General features: G+C 43.5%; 1 protein-coding gene across 14 annotated transcripts in view; it reads right to left on the minus strand.

Annotated features, from left to right (window-relative positions):
- The window catches only part of macf1a (microtubule actin crosslinking factor 1a), a 219,733-nt gene that overhangs the window by 66,976 nt on the left and 138,093 nt on the right, over positions 1–14,664 (minus strand). For 13 of the 14 annotated variants that reach the window (XM_078268399.1, XM_078268407.1, XM_078268406.1 and 10 more), the window contains 22 exons: positions 14,488–14,643; positions 14,066–14,281; positions 13,766–13,939; positions 13,061–13,348; positions 11,957–12,106; positions 11,473–11,706; positions 11,184–11,363; positions 10,927–11,100; positions 10,145–10,312; positions 9,010–9,201; positions 8,733–8,906; positions 8,317–8,440; positions 7,772–7,971; positions 7,309–7,626; positions 7,041–7,207; positions 5,372–5,528; positions 5,105–5,216; positions 3,700–3,762; positions 3,032–3,270; positions 2,599–2,728; positions 741–940; positions 23–250 (listed from right to left, as the gene is read on the minus strand). In XM_078268399.1, the coding sequence (XP_078124525.1) occupies positions 23–250; positions 741–940; positions 2,599–2,728; positions 3,032–3,270; positions 3,700–3,762; positions 5,105–5,216; positions 5,372–5,528; positions 7,041–7,207; positions 7,309–7,626; positions 7,772–7,971; positions 8,317–8,440; positions 8,733–8,906; positions 9,010–9,201; positions 10,145–10,312; positions 10,927–11,100; positions 11,184–11,363; positions 11,473–11,706; positions 11,957–12,106; positions 13,061–13,348; positions 13,766–13,939; positions 14,066–14,281; positions 14,488–14,643 (4,044 nt within the window). The remainder of the gene's footprint in view (positions 1–22; positions 251–740; positions 941–2,598; positions 2,729–3,031; positions 3,271–3,699; positions 3,763–5,104; positions 5,217–5,371; positions 5,529–7,040; positions 7,208–7,308; positions 7,627–7,771; positions 7,972–8,316; positions 8,441–8,732; positions 8,907–9,009; positions 9,202–10,144; positions 10,313–10,926; positions 11,101–11,183; positions 11,364–11,472; positions 11,707–11,956; positions 12,107–13,060; positions 13,349–13,765; positions 13,940–14,065; positions 14,282–14,487; positions 14,644–14,664) is intronic. The other variant, XM_078268409.1, reaches the window with a different exon arrangement.

Below are 14,664 nucleotides of genomic sequence, written 5' to 3' on the forward strand. Positions count from 1 at the left end.
CAACCAATCTGTCTAGACCTACCTGGTACCGCTGGCTGGTTCCTTGGGCCTGGTCGATGTGGTCTGACCTCTGAGTCAGTCGGTTTGTTAGGTCCTCCCACTGCTGGGAGATGGAGCCCAGCTCAGATCGCACCTCCTCCAGGTCCTTGGGGTCCTGGGCAGAGTCACCAGTCTGGGAGAGGATTCCCTCAGCGGACTGAGTCAGCTGGTCAAACTGTGGTCGCCTGGTCTCAAACTCGCGAAGCATGAACTTGAAGAAAGAGAAGAGGTGACTATCTCATATAATGTCATTAGCAAAGAAAAAAGAACTTGTGTTTAAATTAAAGGAAAGCCTGACAAAAATCGGGTAAAAATTTGAATATGAAATCTTGACATCTTTAATAACTGTGGACTAATAGAATACCTACACATTAGTTTGGGATTTGGAATTTTAATTGTACCTTGTATGTCTTAAAAATAACAAGTAAATCTTTTAAAATAGGTTCTTATCTTCATTATCAGCGTGCCTTCATGACTGAAATGGATTTTAGTGTCAAAATAAGAGACATCCAATCTAATACATGAATTAAAAGAGTATACACTATTTACCGTTCATTAAGCGCACAAAATTATTAACACATACAGTATCAGTTGTTCTCAACATTCTGTGGTTTTCTTTGATGCATTACCACATTGTGTGCATGTACACATGTACCTTTTGGTATTATCTCTGTGATTCTGTCTTCTATCACATACAGTACCTGTGCTTGTTGTTTCTGTGTGTTGAGCATGTTGGGGTCGATGCTCAGCGGTCCCAGCACACTCATCATCAGCTCCTTCTCTCTCAGCCACGGGCCCAGCTGACTGGCAGCTGAAGCAAAGCTGCCCAGTCTATCGGCACACGTCTCCAGCTCAGTCTGCCTCTGGGTTGCAGTCTGATTGGCCGTCTGCCAGCGGGAGTCTGGGGAAATAACCAATCGAAGCAGGAGTGGGTGATGCAAAATGTTGATGAATGTGTGTGTGTGTGTATATATATATATATATATATATATATATATATATATATATATATATATATATATATATATTTTGGGTTGCAGGTTGTCATAAAGCATATTCATTGTTACACATTTTCACACATTGTCTTGTTTCCTTGCTTTTCTTATAAAGGCGTTAACATTGCATTAATGTCCTACTGTACAGGGTAAAAATGAGGCTAATCAGAAATTATATCAGTGATGGTGATGAAACCAAACTTGACTTAATGTGAAGAAAACTGACATAACAATTAGACATTTGTCTTCCTCTGTCCCTCCTCTCACTTCTCTTGTCTCTTTCTCCCTCATGTTCTGGGCATCCATCCGTGCGTGCGTGCGTGCGTGCGTGTGTGTGCGTGTGCGCTTGTGTGCGTTCAGTCCACATGGCTTTGAAAAGGCATTATTAAAATATGAAATATAAAGACTCCCTTCCCTTGTTGGATTTCACCTTAAATATTTCTGTCTCGGTTACCTCATAGGAGGCCCTGGTGAAAAATATCAAGTATGCCAGCGAACAAATAGCTCTGACAGGAACACTTCCCACTCTCTCCCTGGATGATATTGATCTCTGTTCCCCGCCATCTCTAAGAAAAATTATTACAAATCCTGAGGCACTGTGCCACTTTCGTTTAAAATGGTTTTCAAAAACACACCACAATAGCAATGCCTAATCTTGTTTCCTTCTTTTTTCAGTTTCGAAGCGCCCTTTTTTTTTACTTTTTTTTTTTTATTATTTTTAAGCAAATTGAGAGGGTTGACATGGGCAAAATAATACTATCTAGGGTTTTACATTATTGTTATATTGTAGTCTTAAGGTAAAAGTCAGTTTCTCAATACAGTTCATTGTCATCCTTTGTTGGAAGGTTTGCCTGCAGCGATATCTGCGTGATGGCTTTCTTGCTAGAAGCCAAAAGCATTTACAAAATATAGTCATTGTGTGCCGTATGTGGACTTGGACTTGCATTTGTATAGTGCCTTTTTAGTCCTCCGACCACTCAAAGCCCTCTACGCTACATACCACATTTACCCCATTCACACACACATTCATACACTGATGCAATGCAAGGTGCCAATCTGCTAATCGAGATCTAATCTAATATTCGAACAGCGATGGCACAGCCTTCGGGAACAATTAGTTCAGAATCTTGCCGAAGGACACCCGCTCTACCTCCTGAGCCACAGCCGTCCCATATATCCAGGCTTTTGCACATGTATAACGCAAAAAAAGAACCATTAACATCTACTCCAAATATTTTCATTAGCCCTTTAGCAAGCTCTTACAATACCAATAAAACATTCTCACATATCACATTCCTCTAAATGGATGACTCTTTCAGCTCAGATCTCTGTATCACTAACTTATACATGTTACCTCCATATGACTGCCTCAGGTTCTGACACAATATACTATCTTCACAATGGCTCTTCCTTTACTTGTAACATGGTGCTATAAGTACTGCACATAGCCTTTACCCATCATTCTACTCTAGTTTTTGCCTTTGGCCACCTGCATTAGTTGAGTCAGATTGTCTTATCATCTTGTCATATTTTCCTTATATATTTTTTGTCATGCAGCACATACCTATCTCTTGCAGCTGCTGTCTCCAGGTGTCTGCCTCAGGAGAATCAGGATTGTCAGCGATCAGCTTCCTCAGTGTGCTCTTCAGCTCCTCTACCTTCCCAGAGTGGTCAGCCAGCTCTGAAAGCAGAGCCTAAAGAAGAAAGGGAAGAAGGCTGTGTCAGGACTTAAATCATCAACTTAAACTTAAACAAGAGATTAGATAAAGCAAACATGAGTGTTGATGTGTGAGTTTAGATATAAGCAGATAAGACAATGTTTGTGTCAATTTGGGCACTACATTATCTGCTGCAATATTCAAAACTGAAAATGGAAAATGTTTTATTAGTTTTAGGAATGGGCAAAGATTATAATGTATACCAGGTGATTTTACTGTATGGTGTTCAGTGCTAATGTAGAAAAAGGGTGATAAAACAGGCACGGTAGATGGACCCACCTTGTTCTCCTCTGCCTGGGCGCGTACCACCTCAGGTTTGGAGGGGGAGGCGGCCTGTCCCTGTTTCAGGCTGTGCTCTCTGTCTGTCAGCCAGTTCTTCAGCTCATCGGTGCCCTGCCTGGCCTTCTGCCTCAGCTCCAGCGAGGTCTTCTGGCGACCAAGACGCTCCTTTAACTCCCTGCCCAGCGTCTCATATCGACCGTTTACATCAGATACGGCTACCTGGAGCTCCGTCAGGTCTGAGGGCAAAATAAGAGCAGGGAGAAAATCGGAGGAGAGATTAGCAGCAGGGCAGACACAGGAAATAGATGTAAATCTTAATAGAATAAGTCGACAGATCTAGTTATAATAAGAGCTACAGTTGTTATCAGCCTACAGGTGTGTAGTTCAGGTAGATCAGGACAGCCTAGATGAAGGGAGACCCTGATGTTGCGATAATAATGTGTTTTTTTAATTCAACAAATTTGCCACTGACAGATGTTTTGCATGGACAGACAGCTGACAGAGACAGGACACTGGAAACAGTCAAACAGAAAGTAATCTCTCAAAGTGACAGTTATGAGAAAACTATAAACACCAACATACAGTAGCTGGAGCACAATTCAATTGGTGTTAAAATGTGTCTTAATAAATAAAAAGAGGAAGAGAGAGAGAGGGCTAGAGCTCACCTTTACAGGTGTGAATGCCATTGACACTGCTGGGACCGGCTGAGCCATTGATTTGAGGAGCACCTGGGAGAAAGACACACACCTGACTGAGACAGTGGCACTACCACACACTCATGCAAGCATGGTCACACACGCAAAACAGGACCAGTGATTTACCGGATACGTTCAAAAAATGTGGACACATTTAAACTGGACTCTGACACAAACTCTCAACGGCACCAGGAAGCCTCACAAATACTTCAGAGTGCACAGAGCTCAGCAGGAGACCTGGGGACGTTGCACAAAAGCCGTGAAAACTGACAAGAGTAGTGAGAAAGACATGGAGCATACCCATAGTCTTTAATAACACAGATGTTTAATGGATGAATCAAAAGCAACATTTATACAAACATCCATGTATGTAATAGCTGCTTTCTGATCCAAACATAAAAAATTATTTTGCCTTCCACAAAAAAAAAACATTAGCTTGCTTAGATTTAACCATGCACTTATGATGGCGGATTTGCACCGTAATATTTTTATTTGTAATCTTTTGCAGGTTTGTGTGCTGCTGCGCTTCCCTGTGTGTGTGTAACAAGCATAGTGTGCGAGTGCTGTGCACGAGCCTAGGTGCATTTTACTAATTTGTTGTAAAAAAATAACAATGAAATGCTGCGCTATTGACTTTAGACCAGGTTTTTGTTGGTCAATGGTGCGATAACTTCCCACTGCCTCAAGATAGCAATACGCCAAGAATGCACCTGAACACACCTCCCTGTAAGACTAGCACGCCCATGGGCTCACAGATGGGCGCAGGTGCATTTGCTATTTAAACAACGTGGGAGCTGGGCGGGAAATTGACAACTGCGTTGGTCTTAAACTAGCAAAGACACTTGCGTCGGGCCTTGCGCTGCGCCGGGTGCAAGATAGGAACCAAAGAGTGGGTCCGTACTTAGAAAGTCGGAGAAACTAACTGGAGATAGAAGAGAATTATTGAGGTCTTAGTTTGTGGTTTTGTTGTATTTCATTGCATTTTATTGTAAAGTTTCCTGCCTTTTTGGCCCCTGTGCAATTAAAAAAAAAAACATGCAGGTAACAAGACTACTTTGGATGTTTGAAGGACATTATAATCGCTGTGACATTATCAAACCTGACATGACAGCTTTGCTGTACCAAAAAGAAATTACCATAAGTAAATGAATTATTAATGTATACTGCCTTCTTCCCTGCTCCACTGTGTTCATGATTTATTTTTCAGTTCTGTGTTTCTCTTGGGTCAAATCATTTTATGATTTTCGTCCTCCCACCTACATCATCTGTAAATGTCACCTCAGATCACTTACAGAAATGCTCTCAGTAGGAAAAGAAGTCATTTAAACAGGGGGAGAGTTGATGTGTTCGGCAGCGTCTCCATCTTTGCTCTTACCAGTTTTGGTCTGAGGAGTGGTGATGTCGATGATGAGGGACTCCAGCTCTGAGCCCGTCTTGTTCAGTTCCTGAACTCTTGATCCCTGTGACTCCCAGTCATTTAGCAAGTCCTGAAGGGAAAAAAATGCATTTTGCTGAGTCATTGAGCTTTAAGAGCACGTGATATAGTCACTGGATTCAAACAGCATGTTCACTAAATGTTTTCCACCTGTTTAGGTAAAAGCGGTGGACGGACACACACACACACACACACACACACACACACCTTGAGCTGCTGCACTCTTCTCTGCAGGCCCTCTGTGTTGAGGTTGGCCTCTTTGGATGGCAGCTGGTCCTGTGCTGTCTGAAGCCACCTGAGGAGAGAGCCAGAGATGCCGCGGAACTGCAGCAGCTGCTGCTCGCAGGTCTGGATGGCAGCAAACCTGTGAGAGGAAAACAGAGGAGGGCAGGGGGAGGAATAGAGTGTGGTATGAAGAACAGCAAGAGAAGGTAGGAAGCAGTGATAAAGGGGACGAGGAGGAGTTGATAAGGAGGAGGAGATAAGGAAAAGGTGGAGAAGAAAAGAGGACGAGGTGAGGACAGAGCAGAGAAAATTCAGCTTTAATCACATTTTTATGTTTTCAATGCAAAATAAAGCATTCAAACATTAATCTCTCGTAAGATGTTCCTACATCATATTCTCTAAAAATAAATAATAATAATAATAATACACAAAAGCACTACTGACAGTGATTAATTATTATTTAAGGTTCACTCTGGCCAGCATTAACGCAGCCTTGACCTTCCTCACTCTCTCAGCTGGAAAAGTGCTGACTGCCCGTAGACAAAACAGCCCTGAGAAGTCGTCTGGCATGGAGCAGTATCATTATCATGCTGCTATTTTCTCCCCCTCGGGATTCGAGGCTTGGAGTCATCCGAGTAGGCCGTTTATAGAGCGGACAATGAGCCATGTCCACTCTGCTTATATTAGCACCCAGGCCTGCTCATCAGCTCACACTGGCCACACACATACACACAAACACACTGTACAGTAACCAACTGCTGTGAAACATCATGCAACACAGCAAATAATCCCCTACATGTACATCATGTACAGTATTTTCTATGAGTGCAACAAGGTTACTAAGATAACCTGCTGACAGCTGTGTTTTAGATTATAGATAAGTGATCACGTTCTTTTGCTTTTAATATCTGATCAGGACATGTTTAAATGTCAATGTCAATACAACAGCCTATATTGTTTGTTGTTATGTGACTGGCTGACCAAACTCAAGTATAATCACACACATACACACCAGGCAGATGGTATTTATAAATTCCCAGTCCCCCTCTGACAGGCTGAAATTATGTCAGACAGGGTAGGCATAGCAACTGGTGCTCCATGAAGGCTACAAATTTAGCAATCAAGTTTTGGAAATGCCAGCAGCATAATCTGTTCTGCAGAACCTGTCACAGTGTTTTTTTTTGTTTTGTTTTTTACAAGTAAGCCTATCATATTTAATCAAATCATCATTTTATTTCTGGTTGGTTGTCAGTTGAACTGGAATTGACCCTAGCCATATTCCAAGATCAAAAACTATACAGCCTGATGATGTACAGATTCCTAACAGCTTTGTATTTGGTGCCCCCTTGTGTCATTTATGGTAAACTGCAGAATTCATAAGAAAGGGAATAAAAAGATTTAGGCAGTTGAAATATTTTTTAAAGATAATCATTCCCATTACTCCCATTTTATACATAATCAACCATGTTAAAGCCAAGAACGCTGATTTGTATCTATTTTTGTTTTTCTGTTTTTCTATTAACTAGGACAAAAAAGGACAAAACCATCCTCAGCAAAGTCATGTAAATTAAGGCCGATTGTTAAGACTCCACATATATGGCCGAGTACTACAAAAAGGCACTTCTAACATGTTATCAGTTAACATTTTTACCTTTTGTTGACATTGGCTTCCAGTTGGGTGAACTCATCAGACACCCCTTTGACATTATCCAATAAGCTTTGAGTGTTATTGAAAGCTTTTGATTGGCTGAGCTCGGTGCCGAGGTTGCAGAAGGATTTCAGCTGGCCAGCTTCCTGCTCTAGCTCGGACCTGACCTCCTGAGAAAAGACACACGGGACAAAAGTGTAGATTAGACCGACAGCATAACTCAACTACTGATGCCCTGAGAGGCTTTAAGAAATCATATAACTCTACGGACCTCAATGGTCTGCCTGTAGTCATCCACGCTGCGGTCTGGTTGGCCGGCGGGGCTCAGAGCCTTCAGTCGGCTCTGGGTGAAAACCTGGAGGTCGGTCCCCAGCCGCTCGTAGCTCTCCAGCCGGGGCAACAGTCCTTTGAGCTCAGCTTCCCTCTCGCCCTGGCTAGCCTGTGCTGCAGCGTAGCGCTGAGTCAGTTCATCTAAAGCGCCCTGGAGGCCAGAGGCCGTGGAGGCGTCAGAGCTCTTAAGGAGTTTGGAAACAGAGTCTTGTGTTGCTTCCACGCTGCCCTGTCTGGACAGCAGCTCCTGGCGAAGTTTCTGGGGAAAGAAGAGGAGAAGTTGTGTTTAAAATAAATTGAGAATGCAATCATCAGCAATATTTCATGGCAATTAAAGTTGTGCAATCATTCTATTCACTGAGGAAACCTGCAGAGTTTCCTCTGAGTTTACTCTACTCTACTACCTGGTTCTGTGTCAGGGCGTCTTGTACAGCCTGTGCGGAGGGCTCTACAGGACCAGGATTCAGAACCAGGTTGTCCAGCCAGCTCAGCAGACCCTTTAAGCCCTCCTGGACGCTGACCGACTGGGCCACAGCTGTCTGCAGCTGCTCGGCCCGTTCTGACACAGACGCGGAGAGGGAGCCGAACCTCTTCTCTAAACCATCTAAAAAGCAAATCAAAAACATTTTTTATTTACTCGTCATTTTTACATCCATCCATCTACAAAAGCTAAATGCCAACAATTAATCATGATGTGCATTTGTGAGTGCTTGTTTTGACACTGAAAAATTCACAGACTGAGACAACACACCCAGTCAGAGTCAGCGGTTTGTGGGCACGATGGTGTTTTAAGCCCCCAACGTCTCCTTCCAGGCAGCGCTGCGACCGTTGACTTCAAGGCACCTAACTGAACCCTAACCATAACCATAACCACTGCCTAATCCTAGTGCGGATTTAGAAACGGTTTGTGGATAAGACTAAGAGGGGCAGATTAAGTGAGTTAAGTTACCTGCTGCACAGAGGATGTCAACAGCTTTAAAGGAAGGAGACTCATCTGTGCTGACCAGATCTCTTCCCGCTCTCTTCACCTTCTCCAGCTGCACCGAACGCTCAGCCAGCTCGTCCTGCAGCAGCTGAGGGCAGATGACAGACTTGGAGTCAACATTAAATCATGTCTACAGCTGAGAAGGAATTTTAAAAAACCAAGACAATGTTTCCACATACTTTTCATTTTAGTATTCCACTCTTTTTTCCCCAGACATTAATCTTTTTGAATCAATTAAAATTTTTGGTCAGAACTCAACATGATGTAGTGACTGGGAAAGGTGTCATGAATTACATTTTTCCATTCTCCGAAAATCTTTTTCTGCCTTCTGCCTCATCTTATTGTTTTGTTTATCTCAATGTGTGTAATCTGTGCTTCACCTGCACTTGTCGTAGTGTGTTCTCCAGGTTCTGGGGGTCTGTCTCCCCACTGGGCTTGGCTATGCTTTGGTTCTGTTCCTGAGTGCTGAGCCAGGAGTGGAGGGAGACAACCTCATCCTGGTACTGCTGGTACCTCTCCAACAGCCCGGACAAACGGCCGCCCAACTCTGTTGACTGCACACAAACAATGCCAATGTTTGTGTAAATTCAAGGCAAAATGCAAGAACTAATTAATTAAGCACAACTGAGACTCAGAATCTCTTCTAGTATCCCTCACCTTGGTGTGTAGGGTTGTGTATCTGTGGTTAGCATCCTGCAGTTTGTCAGTTACCAGCTGCTTGGTGTTGTCCAGAGCTGGGTCTGAACCACCAACTTGCTCCAGAGCTCCTTGTACAGAGTCCAGAACCTTTTGACCTGAGATGTAAACAAACCGCAGGTCCGCCTTGTGGCAAATTACATCTTCAGCAAGCTGGAAATACAGAGACATTTACAGGTCAGTTGGGAACACATTCATGCACATACAGTATGTGCAGTATGTTCGGAGAAAAAAAAAACAACAACATTTTGATAAAAAAACCTGAGTGTTAATGAAAAGCATGATCATGACCAGCAGGTCCTTAGTTCAAATTTCCAGAATAGCTGGGACAGGATATAAAACACTGCAAATGTGATATCAAGGGACTTTTAACAAGAAAATTAGCCCGAAAATTGCTTCAGTAGAGTTTCTCAGTGGCTCCCAGATGAGAATGTGTGAGTGTAAATCAGGGCATGTCAGGGCGTATGGACGGATGGAAACTGAGTCTTCCATGGGTAATTAGAGGTGAAAAAAGCATAGTTGGTCAGTGTGTGTTTTTACTCAGCTACACTGGGCTCAGATGCAGTGAGTAATATTTCTGTAGAGCCAGAAGTGACAGCATTTTCAAACCTGCAGGGCAACTTGCCCCATTTATAGTACAGGCAAGAAAAGCAACAGCAGCAGCAGCAGTTGGAACCTGCAGATGTAGACGCTGTGATACTAAGGCCACGCAGTGACAATGACTCTTAAAACTGCTGTTTTGAATATTTTGTATAGCTGCTGATTGTATAGCTGCTGATTGTGTCCAAGGTGTTTTTCCTGGGTGGCAACATCAACATGTCTCTCTCTATCTGCTGTCTAAAGTGCTGCTGCTCTTACTTTCCTGTGAGTGTCAGAGGTTGTGTAAATTTGGTCTGACATGACTGAACAGCTCCCTCTTGTGGAATATCTGAAGCCTGTTAAATGGTAATGATAAACTCACACGCACGTTTGTGAGTCTGTGATTGTCTGAGTTTGTGAGTAAGCTAGGAGCTGCATATGTACATATAAAAAAAGGTGAAATAATAACATAAAACAGTGCAAAGAGAAATTTCCATTACGTTATTAACGTGCATACCTTTCTGTGCTCTTCCAGCCTGCCCTTCAGTCCTTGTGCATCGGTTTCTCCTTCCCCTAAGGAACAGAGCTCCTGTTCATTTTGTTCCAGCCAGGTACCCAGACTTCCATGTTCTTGGAGGAACTTTGTCAGCTCATCCTTCAGAGCCTCAGACTTCCTCAGACGGTCCTAGAAGAAATAGTTACAACAGTGACAGTTTTAGAAAATAACAAGAAAAAAAATGATGGACTCATTTATCCCCATCACTTAAATTAAAAAGGTGCATTGCCACATTTCGTTAGCCATGTTGAATTTTATTCTCATAAAATTAAAATGAGAATCATTTAACAAGTCAGGAGGACTTGCTGTAGACAAAGTGTCGCATTGCCAGACCTGGGAGAAAAAACCTGCTCTGGTTTATTGGCATTTCTTTAAACCAATCACAATCGTCTTGGGCAGCGCGACACGCCGGACAGAGCCACGGTGCCGCTGAAAAATAGCCTCGGGAAGGAACTTTGGTGGAACATGTGTACTTTCAAAGGTTGTTTTAGTCGTGCAACGGAAAACTCAGATTGGAAAGATAGTTTAGCTTGCTGTCTGGATTTACCCTGCAGAGATCTGAGGAGCAGTTAACCATAGTCCTCAGAAATCCACCAGAGTTTAAAGTTACAACACAAAGAAACCGGACAACCGGCTGAAAAGAGGGACATCCAGAGGCGGCACCGGAGCAATCCCGGAAGTGGAACGTCGTGGATATAGACTACTGTAGACTTAACATACACATCAGTATTTATTTTGAGTACCTGGCAGCTCTGCAGCTTGTCCTGATGCTGGGCCTGCAGCTGATCCAGGGCAGCTCGGAGACGCTGCTTCTCATCGGGAGGAACAGTGGAGTCCGGTTGGTCCAGAAGGGAGCGAGTTGACTGTGTGATCTGGAGTAGCTGTGCCTGCTGAGACTGGAGCTGCTGAAGCTCCGTCTGGGAGAGAGGTCCAAAGTTAAAAGGCAACGTTGTAAGATGCTTAAGTCAAAATGTGCTACACATAAAGTAGAGCTTCTAACCTGCAGCATCTCTGTGCGTGACATTAAAGCGCCCTCTGGCTGTGAGAATGGTGTATCAGTAAAATCTTGGGCTCTTCCAGATCCAGCTCCTCTCCCACCTGGTTGGTTTAGGGAGGACAACTCATTCAGCAGAGTGTCTATCTGACCTTGTGTCTCCTGGAGATCCTCCACAGCCTTTGCCTGAAAGAGAGAAGATGAAAAGAGGTTGAATACAAGGAAAAAAAAAAAAAATCACACAATAAAAAAAGAATTGTACGATATGTATACCTATAACCACTCATCTTCTTACCCTTTGTGTGTTCTGCTGTACAGTTGTGTTGATGGCTGTGTCCAGCTCTGACAGTGACGTGTTTGCTGAATCTTTCAGGGCATTGTACTGCTCCTTCATTCTTGTTAGCGCCCCCTGGAGGTTCTCCCTCTCCTCTGGTCTCAGACTTTCTCCTCGGTCTGCCAGGAGCTCCTCAGCAGAGCGGATAGCCTCGGCGATGCCCTCCCCTTTGGTCTTGAGGTCCTTCTGTGCTTCCTGCAGAGCGAGGGGAAATCTGACTTGGTCAAAGAAGTAAAGATGTTCACCTATCAAACAACACATGCAGGTATCCCAAACTACAGATGGGCTTGAGACAGTGAGGATGAACAAGGCTTTAGGAAACTAAATACAGTGAGTTAAAATGTCAATGTTAGATTATAAAATAAAATAATAGTCAGCTGAATGTACATATACATATTAAAAAGACATCAAGTCATTCAGGTGCTTTGAGTTGACAGTTTCATACCTTGAGCCTTTTCTGCTTCTCTTGCAAGACGTTCACGTCACCTGACTCTGCTCCACCTATCTGACTGGCCAGCAAGCTGGCAGCTCCAGCCAACCACATGGTAAGGCCTTCTATTTTCTGAGAGCATTCAGCTTTCTGCTGTTGAACCACCTGAGAGAAATGAATGAGGAGAGAAGGAAGAAAAAAGACCCACAGAGAAAGGCAATGTGAGGAAACTGATAGTGACACGAGTAACAATTGAACTGGAAGAAGAAACAGGAACAGATCATTTTGCATTTTTGGTTTAACCACTTGTTTTACACTTCACTAATTAACATTCTTGTGTTGACCACACTTTGCCAAGCTTTGAGCAGTTTGTGTCCAGAGTTCACGCTCACACACTCACACTCTCTCTCACACACACACACACACACACACACACATCACATTGTTGGTCAAGCAACAACAAACAATAAAGAGAGAAATCAAACAAATATGTTTATTTGCTGTTTTTCTTCTTTCTCCACTGTATTCAGGTGAGACAAGAGAAAAAACAAAAAAACAAAAAAGCTGTAGCCAGCGAGGCTTTTCTGCTATCAAATCTCTCTAGCCTTTACCGCCGTGACACAAGCGATTTCCTTCAGTGGCAATCTGGAACAGCAAGGCAAACAGGTTAATAAAACACATGTTATAGAGACATGCAGAGTAGCAAACACGCTTGCATAAAAAGCTTGTGTAGTAGTAGTGAGGGTGGTGATACTGTCCATGTTAAGTGGCAAAGCTTTTGCAACAAGAGCAGCAGTGGGTTGCTATCAAGCTATGAAATGATGAGAATAGGTTTGAGGTGATGTATATTGGCACTACAAGCTAAATTGTGATAGAGATGAGCTTGTTTACATCAGGCTTTGCCAGTTTGTAGTCCTTAAGGAGGTTGATATGATTTTATAGAATGTGAGTGCTTAACGAACAGTATTACGATCTTTTGTAAGAAAGCATAGCAACAGTTTACAGCATGACAAATAAAGCTGTGAAATATAAAATATGGAAGCTAAATGCATTTAAAATGTATTAGTGAGAAATAGCGCAGAATTTCAAACCAATCGACTCAATCATCTTTTTCCAAACCTCTCTCTCCCTTGCACTTTGCCTTTCTCTGTCCTTCTCCTCTTCTTTCGCTCTCTCTCTGCGCTGCCATTCCTCCTCCCTCTCTTTCTGCGCAGAGAGGGCATCTGCCCAGGCCTGGGCTTTGCCTGACGCTAAGTGGAAGGTCCTCTGGAGCTGCTGGAGCTTCCCCAGAAGCTGCCTGCTCTGCTCAGGGGCCAGGTCCTGGGCCCGCTCCGAGATGAACACCTGAATGTCAAAGGCAGTGTTGTTGACCTCACTGGAGCGAGCCATCAGAGAGGACTGGAGCTCCTTAAAGGAAAGAGAAAGAAAAGGGATACATTAGATATCCCTCCATAGCTCTAAAGCTGGTTTCACACCAACGTGCAGATACCGCCCTGACAAGCAAAGCATTTTTAAAAGCGGTTCCTGCCGCCCAGGCGGTTAACGCCAGAAGTACGGCACGGGGTACAGAGAAGAATCTGTGCATGTTCACGTGGGCGGCAACCGCTTCATACCCTACCGCTGTGATCAAACCCGCTTCCCCTCTGCCGCCTTCCCCTCGTTAAAATGACTGGAGGATAAGCTGCTTATCCTTGTTTAAGTTAGCACTAAGTAATAGTCTTGCAAGTATTACAAAATGTCTATGTTGAATCATAATACACTGTTATGCATTCCTTCAAAAAGGAGCGTTATCAAAACATTTTTCTTTAGGTTTGGACAACTTGCCTTGCAGAGATTCAGCTGCTGTGTGAGCTGATCACGATTGTCATCTTTCTCTGTGGTCTCCATTTTCTCCATCCCCGCCATACCTCCATCCATCAGAGCCTCTGTCTCCATTAACCAAGAGAGCAGACTCTCCACTTGTCCTCCCAGTGACTTCTGCTCAGCTGTTACTGCCTCCTGAGAAAAATGACAGAGTGATTCAATTCAAACATCTACACTGAGAAAAAATGTGAATAATGGTTCCAAGCCACTTCTACAACAAACGAGCACCTTTCTTGTTTTTTTCTAAACTGCTTCTCTTACCTTATACGAGTCTCTATGGTCTCGTAGACTTTGCAGAATGTCCTCAGAAAGTGCTCTGGCAGCATCATACCCTCGAGCCAAGCTCCGCTTGTCCTTCTCCAGGGCCAATAGGAGCTGCGGAGGAACATCTTTGGGTTGGGGCTTCAACAGCTCTTCAGCAGCCTTTACTTCCTTGTTGATCGCAGGCTCCAAGTCACGCAATTCAAGGTCCAGGGTCTGAGAGAGGGATAAGGTAAAGAAAACAAAAGGTGTTTGTTAAGAGAATAATCATTAAATCCGCTTTTGTGTCTCACACTGGAAACTAAATCCACCACTGACACTGCAAAAATAAAAATAAGCGTCATGGTTACATGGCTACATTGGTGTGGGATGGCGTCACATTAATATAACAGCGTATCAGTTAAATATGTATATTCTTTCACCTCTGTCTGTCTGATGATGTCATCCAAGGCAACGAGGCTGCGGCCAACAGACTGCTGTTGCTGCTGTTTGAGTCGGACCTCAACATGTCTTACCATGGAGACCAGGGCTACAATTTGCTGGTCATGCTCTAAGCACTCCTGACGCATCAGTGACGACTGTGGGAATAAGGGAAAAAA

Source organism: Sander vitreus, chromosome 14 (assembly GCF_031162955.1).
Source record: "Sander vitreus isolate 19-12246 chromosome 14, sanVit1, whole genome shotgun sequence".
In the NCBI taxonomy this organism is placed as follows: domain Eukaryota; kingdom Metazoa; phylum Chordata; class Actinopteri; order Perciformes; family Percidae; genus Sander; species Sander vitreus.